Source organism: Pelophylax lessonae (genome assembly GCF_965119305.1).
Source record: "Pelophylax lessonae genome assembly, chromosome: 9".
Lineage (NCBI taxonomy): Eukaryota > Metazoa > Chordata > Amphibia > Anura > Ranidae > Pelophylax > Pelophylax lessonae.
Genome location: NC_138776.1, coordinates 126,843,096 through 126,855,905, shown reverse-complemented (window position 1 = coordinate 126,855,905; position 12,810 = coordinate 126,843,096). Strand labels below are relative to the sequence as shown.

Sequence of the window (12,810 nt, the reverse complement as noted above, 5' to 3'; positions counted from 1 at the left end):
GGGGAAGAAAAAAGAAAACAAATGCAGCCATCAAATCTAATAATTGGTAAACTGCAATATATTACAATTATGGTTTTGGGTTTATTCTGAGAAAAAATGTTGTCAGGGAGCATGCCCGGCTGGGCATAGCTATAGATGGGACATTTGAAAGAGAATGGCTGTATACTAAGGGAAGGACCTTGCCCCCCTGACCCTCAGGCTGGGCAAACATATATATGCGAATTGGATGTGAGTTTCCCTGCATCAAATTCCCATGACAGGCGAGTGTGACCGGCTCTCAATGGAGCTTAACATCAAACAGAAGGACGCATCGCTCAGAACAGTGGAGCCATTAAGTAGAAGGAAATGTCTAACGGGTGCTCAGGCTGTGGTGATCTCTCCAACGCCATCAGACTGAAATATCAAGCAAGAGGACAGTCAGCAACTCCATAAAACTTCCAATTCTTTATTATCACATCCCAGCAAGTAAACAAATAGAGTGGCTAACGCGTTTCAGTGATAATCCTTGGTCACAGCACACATAACATATAAAAGAACATTTATGTATACATACACATATATGGAAACGCCACCCCAATCAATCAATGATTTATTTCCAAAGGCATTCTTGTTTGGAGGTTAAATATTCACCATACCTTCAAGGATAGGAGCCTATGATGGATATCACCCCCCATGAGAAGACAAATGAACCCTCTCTGATCCTTGGAAAATAAAAGCTGTCATATTGCCATGATGCACATATATAAAATGTTTGGAAACATTGGATAAATTATTATCACTGCTGTATGAAGCCCCATGGAAATGTTCACTTATTCTAGTTCTCAAAGATCTTCGATGTGCATCCCACATATTGTTTGCGACAAGACTTACATTCAACAGCATAGACAACATTGCGTGTGCTACAATTGATGTATTCTCTAATTGAGAATGCTTTCTTAGTTGTACATGAGACAATGCTTCTATGCTGTTTGGAATGCTTGTCGCAAAAACAACACGTATTAGCACCACAAGTATATGAACCCGTGGTTTGTAAACCAAGTCTTCTGTTGGCGTTTTGATTCACATAAAAAAGGGGATAATAGATTACCCAATGTTTTAGCACGCCGACTGGAGAATTTACAACCTGCTGATATTAAAGGGACCAGACCTTTATCTGTTGAAAGTAAAGGTAAATATTTAAGTATGATGTTCTTAATTAAACCAAATTATAAGGAATATTTAGTGACAAAAGTGACAGGACATTTATTATTTGATATTGGCAGTTGTTTAGTAATTTTTCTTTTTCTTCTGTGTGGGTCCAGACCAGAACATTCTAAAAGGGATGTTCTTTCCCACTCGGAGGCCAGACGAACCGCTCCAGTGATGTGCTGTTCATTATATTGTCTGTCTTTGAGTCTTGAAGTAATGATTTTACATTCATTCACAAATGCATCTGCAGTTGAGCAGTTATGTCTGGCCCTGATAAACTCTCCCACTGGTATGGAGGACGTGTGCGCTCGGTGGCAACTGGAAGCCAGAAGTAAAGAGTTCTCTATGCATTCCTTACGTTAGGTGTAAGTGTGGACAGTACCAAGAGCACTGTCCCCCTCCCTCACTAGAGTTAAGTCCAAAAAATGAATGGTATCCATTGAAGACTCAAAACTGAATTCAAGGTTCAATGGATTATCATTAACAAAAGAAACAAAGGATGCCAGCCCTATGCCAGAACTGTCCCAGACTAACAGCAGGTCATCTATGTAGCAACCGTTCCACTGTATGGAACAAGCACATGGGTTGTCGTGGGAGAAGAGAAAATTCTCCTCCCACCAACCTATGTACAGGTTCGCCAGGGACGGTGAGAATTAAGCGCACATAGATGCACCCCTGGACTGCAAGTTATAATTCTGGTCAAAGATGAAATGGTTACATGTCAGTAGAAAGTCCACCGCCAAAATCAAAAATTCCTTTAAATAATTATTATATATACTGTAATATGTAATATGGAACCTAAGGGCCTCAAGTGCAAGATAGTGGGGAATGCATGAGTACAGGGATTTGACATCTAGCATTATCCATCTATAGGCTCTTCCATTTAACATCCTGTATGTGTCTTATTACTGTAGAGGGGGGCTTTTATATAACCTGGCAGTCTTAACACCAAAGGTTGAAGATACTGATCTATCCCAGAGGCGTAACTACAACCCTCAGGGACCGGGTGCAAGAAACCATGAAGGCCCCCCCCTGACCCCATCCCAGGGCCCCTTCTCATGTTCTGCAGTGGGCCATCTCCTGCTGTCTTGAGGCCCCCACATGGTGGTGGAACACCAGGGCCCAGTCGCAAGTGCGACTTTGAGACTATGGTAGTTCTGCCACTGACCTTACTATTATTACTAGAGGGCATTTTGGAGGATGTAGGGGAGCACTTTGGAAGATATAAGGGGAACTCTGGAGGTACTAAAACAGTACCTACAGAGTGCCCCCTTACATCCACCTGAGTCCCCCCTTGGGATCAGTGGTGGCGGTGGTGGTGCAGGGGATGGGATCCATGGTGGTGGTGGTAGAGAGGGGATGGGATCAGTGGCAGTGGTGGTGGGGAGGGAGGTGAAATCAGTGGCAGCAGTGGTGGTAGTGAGGGGGGTGGGATCAGTGGCAGCAGTAGAGGTGGTGAAGGGGGTGGGATCAGTGGCAGTGGTGGTGGTGAGGGGGGTGGGATCAATGGCAGCGGGGGTGGTGAGGGAGGTGGGATCATTGGCAGAAGTGGTGGTGGTGAGTGGGGTGGATCAGTGGCAGCAGTGGTGAGGGGGATGGGATCAATGGCAGCGGTGGTAGCGAGGGGGTGGGATCAGTGGCAGTGGTGGTGAGGGGGTGGGATCAGTGGCAATGGTGTTGGTGCTGAGGAGGATGGGATCAGTGACAGCGGTGGTGAGGAGGATGGAATCAGTGGCAGCGCTGATGGTGAAAGGGGTGGGATCTGTGGCAGCGGTGGTGGTGGTGAGGGGGGTGGGATCTGTGGCAGCAGTGGTGAGGGGGGTTAGATCAGTGGCAGCAGTAGTGTTGTGGAGAATGGGATCAGTGGCAGCGCTGGTGATGAAGGGGGTAGGATCTGTGGCAACAGAGGTGGTGGTGAGGGGGGGGGATCTGTGGCAGCTGTGTTGGTGAGAGGGGAGTGGGATCTGTGGCAGCTGTGTTGCTATCCTCCCCCGCCACCACTGCTGCCTCTTACTGATCCCAGCCCCCCAGCAATCGGTAAGAGGAAGCAGTGGTGGAGGATGGGATCAGTTGTTCTGACATCTTGCAATTAATCACTTTTTCAGTCGTGTGCCTCCAGGGATGCCTCTGTGTCATGGGGTCGCCTCACAGAAGGGAGAGCTACTCCTCATGAAAAATAAGAAAAAAGGAGTTGCATAGAAGGCTCAAACAGGGGTATAAGGTGGATAAAAGAATATGTACTTTATTGAAACAGGATAAAATTGCAAAGGCAATATGTAAATACAAAATACATAGAGCTCATGGACGCTGGATAAAACCAAAACACAAAAGATCCGCCTCTAGAGATGACACTGGTGACACCCCACTGAGGCTCCACCCACCACCCAATCAACACAGAAGCCACCTAAAAGGCCCACCACCCCAATCAAACTACCCACTTCCAAATCCATGGACTAGTGAAGAACTAAATAGTATACCAGTCAGGGGTCTTGATAGAAGACTCACTCTATTGGTCGTCAGTTGCTCAGCTGATGCCTCCCTTTCAGCCTATCAGTGTCCGCAAGATCAACAAGTATTTTCTGTATTTGCTGAAAATGCTTTTAACCTTAGATCATTTTCTTTTTCTTGGGGAGGGGAAGTTCAGCCTTGGGTACCCAGAGAAGAATAATTGGCATGCCTGCCACTCTGTGACAAATTGTGGGCGTGGCACAATCAACTATTTCTCACTTACACTGTCAGAGTTGGGTAAACTGTATGTGGATTCAGCTACATACAGGATACAGTGCTGTGTTCCAGCAGTAGGATGGGAACTTCCGGCCATGTTCTCAGAACAGAATTGAGTCAGGCTGAGCGCTCAGCCATTCACAGGACACGTTGTATTTTATCAATGAATACAAAGCTTTCTCTGATTAGCTGAGGTGAGGTTGTGACATTTTTCACCCTCCTTAGACAATCAGAGGAAGCCTTGTATTTGTTGATAAAATACAAGGTGCCCACAAGGTGTGAATGACTATGCATGCAACACAACTCTATTTTGTTCTGAGAGCATGATGGGAAGTCTCAATCCTGCTGCTGGAACACAGTATCATAATTCCCAACTTTTGAACTTGACAATGAGGGACAGCAAAGAAAGTGAGTGACCTGTGGCGCATGCAACACTCTGTGGCAAAAAGTGGGCATAAGGGGCAGGGTCACCGCTGGCAAATGAGAGGACAGGGGCCACTGCTGGCAGGAGAGAAGGCCGGGGTCAACGCTGGCAGGAGACAGGGCAAGGGTCACTGCTGGCAAGAGAGAGGGCAGGGATCACCGCTGAAAGGATAGAAGATAGGGGTTGCCGTTGGAAGGATAAAAAACAGGGGTCCCTGCAGGCAGGGGAGAGGACAGGGGTCAACGTTGGCAGGAGAAAGGGCAGGGGTCTCCGCTGGCAGGATAGAAGACAGGGGTCGCTGCTGGAAGGAGAGAGGACAGGGGTGACTGCTGACAGGGCATCCAGCACAGCTCCCATCCCTGCACTGTACATGCACAGCCTGAACATAGGCAGCAAGATCTCCTCCTCGGCTCTTCCCCACACAACACATAGCTGAAATCTGATTCTCTCTCACACAGCTACGTGCACTGGGTGTAGCAGGTGAATATGTTGCCCTTCTGATCCATGGAATTCTCTGGTCAGAACGGCAGCGCCGCTATAGTCACAGTCATCTACACATAGTGGCGTGCAGTGCATATTGCTGTGTGAGAGAGAATCGGATTTCATCTCTGTACTGTGCGGGGAAGAGCTGCTATTGCAATTGTAGAGGTCAGGATTGTGTAACAAAGTGAAGGTCAAATGAAAAGGAAAGAAGGACAAGGGGACTTAGTTCAAAAAGACGGACAGTCCCTCCAATTCAGGGACAATTGGGAACTACTGTATGTACTACTAATTATATAGCATATTTAAATATAAATATACAAATCTGCAGTATATGTAGCATATTTTTTTTGCAGTGTTGTCTTTTTTTCATACTTTATACATATATTGTACCAGTAGATTAAAATGGAAAGGCAGTGGTTCTCAACCTTTTGATACTTTGGTCTCCCTTAAGGTACTTTACTGTCATTTAATCGACCCCTGTCAAAGGTGAATGAAGAGGAATGAGATAAAACTTGTCTTGAACAGCAGGTGCTGCTGTCAGTATACAGTGTTCAAGTGTCATTTAGACATACACTGTATTACCAAGAGTATTGGGATGCATAAAAGAAAAGAAAAGGAGGCGCAAACACCTAGTGCATTACCCGTGGTACTGTTAAAATTGGTTTAATAAAAATGCTGAATGCATACTCACAAACATGAAGAATAAAAATCGTATTGCAAATTCCCGTCACCCATGTGTTGGACCATGTCCTGGAAATTGCGACCGCTGACGCGTTTCGGGAGTCAAGCTCCCTTCCTCAGAGCTTGACTCCCGAAACGCGTCAGCGGTCGCAATTTCCAGGACATGGTCCAACACATGGGTGACGGGAATTTGCAATACGATTTTTATTCTTCATGTTTGTGAGTATGCATTCAGCATTTTTATTAAACCAATTTTAACAGTACCACGGGTAATGCACTAGGTGTTTGCGCCTCCTTTTCTTTTCTTTTATGCATCCGTTTGGAGTTCCCTGCCTGAGGAGAGCAGCACGCCAGTCTTCCCCTTCGGAGTGAGCGCTTGGCTGATTATTTGTTAAGAGTATTGGGATGCCTGCCTTTAGACGCACATGAAGTTTAATGGCATCCCAGTCTTAGTCCTTAGGATTCAATATTGCTGTAACAGCTTCATCTCTTCTGGGAATGCTGTTCACAAGGTTATAGTGTCTATAGGAATGTTTGACCATTCTTCTAGAAGCACATTTATGAGGGCAGATGCTGCTGTTTAAGAAAAGGCCTGGCTCACAGTCTCTTCTCTAATTCATCCCAAAGGTGTTCTATCAGGTTAAGGTTAGTGCAGGCCAGTCAAGTTCCTCCACCCCAAACTCTCTCATCCATGTCTTTATGACCTTGCTTTGTGCACTGGTCCAAATCATTTGGTGGAGGGGGAATTATGGTGTGTTTTTTTTTTCTTTAGAGGTTGGGCTTGGCCCTTTAGTTCCAGTGAAGGGAACTCTTAAGGCTTCAGCATTCCAAGACATTTTGGCCAATTTCATGCTCCCAACTTTGTGGGAACAGTTTTGGGTTGGCCCTTCCTGTTCCTACATGACTGCACACCAGTGCACAAAGCATGGTCTATAAAGACATGGATGAGCGAGTTTTGGGTGGAGGAACTTGAGTGGCCTGCACAGAGTCCTGACCTGAACCCAAAAGAACACCTTTGGGATGAATTAGACCTGAGACTGCGAGCCAGAACTTCTCGTCCAACATCAGTGCCTTACAAATGTGCTTCTGGAAGAATGATCAAAGATTCCTGTAGACACCCTCCTAAACCTTGTGGACAGCTTTCTCAGAAGAGTTGAAGCTGTTATAGCTGCAAAGGGTGGGCCAAATCGATATTAAACCCTACAGGCTAAGACTGGGATGCCATTAAATTCATGTGCGTGTAAAGGCAGGCATCCCAATACATTTGGTAATAGAGTGTTTCCTTGATATAATCCTCCTACAGCAGAAAAGCAGACATAAAAAGGCTTCCCATCCCTTGACCCCAGACATATATGAAAACAAAGAGAGAGCCGCTCAGGTGTCAGTTCAATAGGTGGTGCTGGTCAGATCCGCCGTCCAAGCTATGAGGAATCCAAAAAAGTAGACCGCACTCAGGAAGTAAGATGAAAACAATCAAAACTCCTTTATTCTTCTTCGGTGTAGCAGACAGACAGTACAATGCACATAACAGACGTGCCGGGTTAACGCGTTTCACGAATTAAATCGCTTACTCATAACCATACATGTAACTATATATAGGCACATCCAATAAATCCAGGTGTCATGCAATCAAAGTTCAACGCGTTTCGTCACACTGACGTCATCTACTCCAGATGACGTAAGTGTGACGAAACGCATCGAGGGCGTGACCACATCACTTCCGTCTATCGATCCCGAGGCTCGGAACGCACATCCGGTGGTTGGTACGCACGCTAATCCCAGGCGCGCACCGCGAGAGAGGAAGTTGCGGTTCCTATGCCAGACGGACGCGCTATCTGTTGACATTTTATGTGAGTACTTGTCTACTTTTTATTGAAATAAAGATTTTAAGCGATTCTTCACTATCGGAGGCTTCTTTCCCTTTCTTATACCCGGGGATTGTTCTGGACATTTCTTGATTTACTGATGCTGTAAGCCAAACACCTATTTATTGTGGAGTGGAATCGAGTTAAGGGAGGAAGGATAGGAGAAGTGACCAGATTGCCGGTGTATGGGAGCGCTCCCAAATATCGACCCGCTACTCACCCCCGCAGGGGTACTTGAATCTGGTAAGCGCGGGACCTTAGGAGAAGGGGAGCACCCTACCTTCCGCCCACTCACTGCACTCCGGGCCATAGAGAAAAGAGCACCTTAACAATCTGTATATGGACTATATATTTTTAGGACTTTTTGGATTTATTCACCAACTTTGATTGCATGACACCTGGATTTATTGGATGTGCCTATATATAGTTACATTTATTTATTTTGCTGAGCCTGCACTTTTTCACCTTCTAAAGTTGCACTGCTGCATCCGCATATGGGCAGCTATATTTATCTTTTTTGCTGAGCTTGCACATAAATTCTACTGTATTTTTACCATTAGAGCTATATACACCTCAAGTGTATGAGTATATATATAGATATTTTTTCCTTGTTTACAAGTAAGGCACATTTTCCATTTACCTGTACCTATTACTGCATTTTATTCCTTAACTTTGGTATTTATATGCACATGCACACTTATTACTACGTGCTGCATACACATATGACTATATGCACTTAGACAGCAGATTTGCACACACTTGGAGATACACCTATTTATTTATTTATTTATTTCGTTGGACCTGCACGATTTTACTGCGGGTTTTCCACATATATAATGGTCAGCGGATTTGCACATATTTGGTAATATATTTATTTATCTTGCTAGAGTTGCACAGGTCTATTGCTGGTTTAGCACATAGATATTTATTTGTTAGCTTATTTACACATATTTGGTAGTACATTTACTTATACCGCTAGATTTGCACAGGTTTATTGCTGGTTTTGCACACACTCTTATTTATATATTTTTTTATAGTAATACGTACACAGCTACCTTTGCACCACCTCTACATTTTCTACTATACATTGGATTACTTACACCACATCTATATTCTTTGGAGTGTTTATGTTTTTACCTAATACGGATGCACATACATTTTAACTTTTAATTTTAACCTTTCAATCACTACTTTCCATACAATCCAATTACCACCCAATTACAATTAAGGAATTATATTTTATTCTCTAAGATGTGCATTTTTTAAAATCACCTGGCAACATATTTGAGGAGTGACCGACCACCATTAAGTAATACAGTCTTAATTTCTTATTACCTTATCCCTATTTGGCAGCGCCAATCACTTCCCTCTTTTTTCACACATTTGATGCTTCCCTTTTAGGGTTGCGTTTTTTGAAGTGGGCAGCAGCCTTAGTTGATAACTTTCTAGTCTTCTATCCTAAGCGCGGATTTTTCTACCTCTTTCTAATCCTTCATCACTCTATCCAAAAAAATAGAAAAATGTTTTTGGCTTGACCTAGACCTTAATCGGTTATTGCTGTGAAGAGCAAAAAATTACAGCAAAGAGAAAGCCAAAAAGAAGTAATTTCAAAATTTGGAGAAAGGGATGCCCGTGTTATCGTGAAAAACTATGGTACCCAAAATTCTCTATAGACAGAGTTTGATTTTACAGATAATAGGATTAGAACTAAAAATGAATTATGGTCATGCAGCTTCCCTCGCAGCCCCCCTAAATACTTACTTGAGCCCGATCTCGGTCCAGCGTCGTGCACGTCTACAGCAGCTCCTCATAGGCTTGGTTGTAGCTTCCTGTATTCTCATTGCTTTGTTTTTTTTTTTGTCATTTCAACCCTCTTATTGGCTCCTGGGTAATGAGTGTCATCAATCCCAGGAGTCAAGGCACTTCCGCATTGTAGCATCACAGTATTTCCAAAATGGAAATGACACGATGCAAGGCGGAGATAAGCGCTGTGCGCTTGCTTGAGATTGGGAGGTGCATGCTGGGTAGCCAGCAGACCTGTATCCCAGAACAAGATAGCAGTGGCCTTCAGCTGCCCACACTGAAGAGGGGAGCATGCTTGAGGGGGACTGCAAAGTACATTTTTTAAACAAAATTACATTTACAAAACCTACATTTTCTAATAATGCTGATTGGTGTAGGATTAAGTGCAAACAACATGGGGTGTTTAAAAAGAAAAGAAAATGCTGTAAATCTGCTATATTTTTTTCTGTGACCGGCCTGGTTCAGTAATTCATGGTGTATACACAACAGTAATGGAAGGCTGAATACACAGATGTCAGGGGTCACCCTAGGGTTTGCACACATCTGTTAATGCTGTGTGAATTCGGTGAAGGATATTTATTGAGCTGTACCCTGACAGTTAGCTTACTTGTCCCCAGGAGCTGTGACTGGCCTAAATTTATCTATATCCAGACAGGTTCACTTTAACCACTTTACCGCTGAGTACTGGAATAGTACTGCGGCAAAGTGGCTCTTGTAGGTCTGACGACGTAGACCTACATCGCCAGACTCCTCCCCTGTAGGCGGCGCTCGCGCGCCGCCAGAGGCGCGCTCCCGCTGTTTTCGTTCACAGCGGGAGTCGGGCCAGAGGAGGAGCAGTGGCGATCGCCGCTGCTCTGCCCCGATCGTCGGGGATCTAGTGTGGAGATCCGCCCGCCTGTGTAAACACAAGCGGGCGGATCTCCTCAGTGACAGGGAGTGACAGATCGGAGTGTTCAGCATAGCTGGACATCCGATCTGTCCCTGTCTCACACAGTCACCTCCCCCCCCCTCACGTCAGTAAGCACCAGGCATACATTAACCCCTCCCTCTCCAATAAAATTAACCCCTTCCCTGACAGTGTCATTTTTACAGTAACAGTGCATATTTATAGCACTGATTACTGTAGTAATGTCACTGGTACCCCCAAAAGTGTCAAAAATGTCAGTCAAGGGTCCGATCTGTCCGCCGCAATGTCGCAGTCCCGCAAAAAAAATCGCAGATCGCCGCCATTACTCGTTAAAAAAAAAAACACCAAAAATCTTTCCCTTTGTTAGTAAACGCAATAACTTTTGCGCAAACCAATCAAAATTTGCTTATTGGGATTTTTTTTTACCAAACATGCGTAGCAGAAAACAAATTGGCCAAAAATTTAAAAAAAAATTGGTTTTTACATTTTTTTGGGGGGGAATTTCATATAAAAAAATGTTAAAAATATTGTTATTTTTTCAAAATAAACGCTCTTTTCTTGTTTATAGCGTAAAAAGTAAAAATCGCACAGGTGATCAAATACCACCAAAAGAAAGCTCTGTTTGTGGGAAAAAAAGGACATCAATTTTGTTTGGGTACGGCGTCGCACGACCGCGCAATTGTCAGTTAAAGTTGCACAGCGCCGAATCGCAAAAAGTGGCCCAGACGTAAGACAGCAAAATGCTCTAGTGGTAAAGTGGTTAAACATCTATATGAAATGTGGCTGCACTTTGTACAGTTGATAACATAGATGACCTAAAACAAATGCTACATTGATTATGCTATCTCTGTCATCCATAATTATCTGAAAAGCTAGTTTTTTTTTACTTTCCATTCTCCAGTTGTTTTCCTGTTGGGTTTCAGTTATGTTTCTCCGTTCTAGCTCATGTTCCTTGGGCCACATTCCTTCCTGTGCAGCCAGTTCTTTGCCAAAGCGATGTAACAGAATAAAGTTAATGTGACAGTGTTTTTTTTCCCATTATTTATTTGACATCATTCCCTAACACTCAGTTTTTTCCACTTGACATTGCCTGCTTGACATTATTAGGATCTAATACCCATACTGCTTTGTAAGTTATTAAAAAACATATGACAGGCGCTTGGCCACACAATAAAACACAAGTCCATACAAGTCCATATAATGTCCAATAGATATAAATAGATAAAATGGAATAAAATAGGACAGGGGGGCAGCACGCACGCTCGGAAACGCGTCGCATCCCTGTGACGTCATCCACATGTTCCTGCTGACCAAGCCTCGCTTTCAAGCTAAGGACGTTTCCGCTCCAGCTACGCCGTTACTGCCGACTGCGGTGAAGAGGAGACCGGTGCCCTAGAGTTGGCAGCACGGACTGGATGACCTCTCTCCAATCGATAAATCTCGGAATCTCCTAGGAGGGTTCTTGATAGATGTCCTTTATACACGCACAGATGTGAGAGCATATTTTTATCCAATAAATATGTTTTTTATAGTCTGCACTTAGAGGCGCCTCTCTTTTTCTTTTTTTGCTTTGTAAGTTATGACTTACATTTATACTGTGAATCTATGAGCCCATATTATCATTGGCCTATATTGGTAACAAGTAACTTTCAATAGATTTTTTTTTTGTGTTTTCAAAGGTTTTGATATACAACTGTGCCATACACAAAAGAGTTAATGCCATTACCTGTGGGGATCCTATACTCTTATGTCCACCCACAAGACGTGTTCTGCATGTTGACACCCTGCCATTTTGTATGTAAGTGCCATGCCTATTTATCCTGCATTTCTAGTACATTATTCTTTTTTTGTAGGCAATGAGTAATGTTCTTTTATTGTTATTAGATCTTTAGGCTAGGTTCACACATGTCCGGCTGCGGTTTGCAGTCTGAGAGCAGTTTTGTTCACTGATTCAGGTGCAAGTAAGGCGTAAATTTGTGCTTGAATTCTCGCCTGAACCAGACCAAAAATTGTACAAGACTCTTTTTAAAAACAGACCACGGCCGCCCCAAACGCGTGTGAACTGGCTCTATTGAAAGTCGGCCCGGTTCATATGTTATGCGAATCGGATGCTGTTCAAAATGCATCCGATTCGCATATATGTGATCCGAGCCTTATGCCCCATTTGTCATGGGCCTGAAGAACGCGCTGACCACTGGATTGGACCTTCATAACTTTATCCACATTTTATAGGAGGTATTACTTTGGACCCTTTTTGGGGTATAGTTATGTTCCAGATCCTTCTATGGAGTTCTGGGGACTATGCACTACTGTTTTTTATATGAATTGTAAATAAAGATCTTGTTTTTTTATATATGTGTGTTTGTCTCATGCTGGTGCTAATAAAGCCCAACATTGTGGCAGGACACATTCCTGCACCCTTTTTCTTTAAGTTTTTTCTGTGACTGGCCTGGTTCAGTAGCTCATGGAATATACACAGCAGTATTGCAAGGCTTGAATACACAGATGACAGGGGTCACCCTAGGGTGTGCACACATCTGTTAATGCTGTGTGAATTCTGTGAAGGATATTTATTGAGCTCCACCCTAACAGCTAGCTAACTTATCACCAGGAGCTGTGACTGGCCTAAATATATGTATATCCAGACAGGTTCACTTTAAACCTCTATATGAAGTGTGGCTGCACTTTGTACAATTGATAAAACCTTTTCATAGCTGACATAATAAAAATATTAT

At 43.7% G+C, this 12,810-nt stretch overlaps 1 protein-coding gene and 1 long non-coding RNA gene across 2 annotated transcripts in view; one reads left to right on the top strand and one right to left on the bottom strand.

The window, feature by feature from the left end:
- Nucleotides 1-9,206, bottom strand: part of LOC309563320 (interferon-induced protein with tetratricopeptide repeats 1-like) — a gene marked incomplete at both ends in the record, with an annotated part of 16,404 nt that extends 7,198 nt beyond the window's left edge. The window contains one exon of the mRNA XM_082267719.1: nucleotides 9,127-9,206. Within this exon, the coding sequence (XP_082123845.1) occupies nucleotides 9,127-9,206 (80 nt within the window). The remainder of the gene's footprint in view (nucleotides 1-9,126) is intronic.
- Nucleotides 1-12,810, top strand: part of LOC309563237 — a 566,624-nt gene that overhangs the window by 146,353 nt on the left and 407,461 nt on the right. The window lies entirely within an intron of this gene.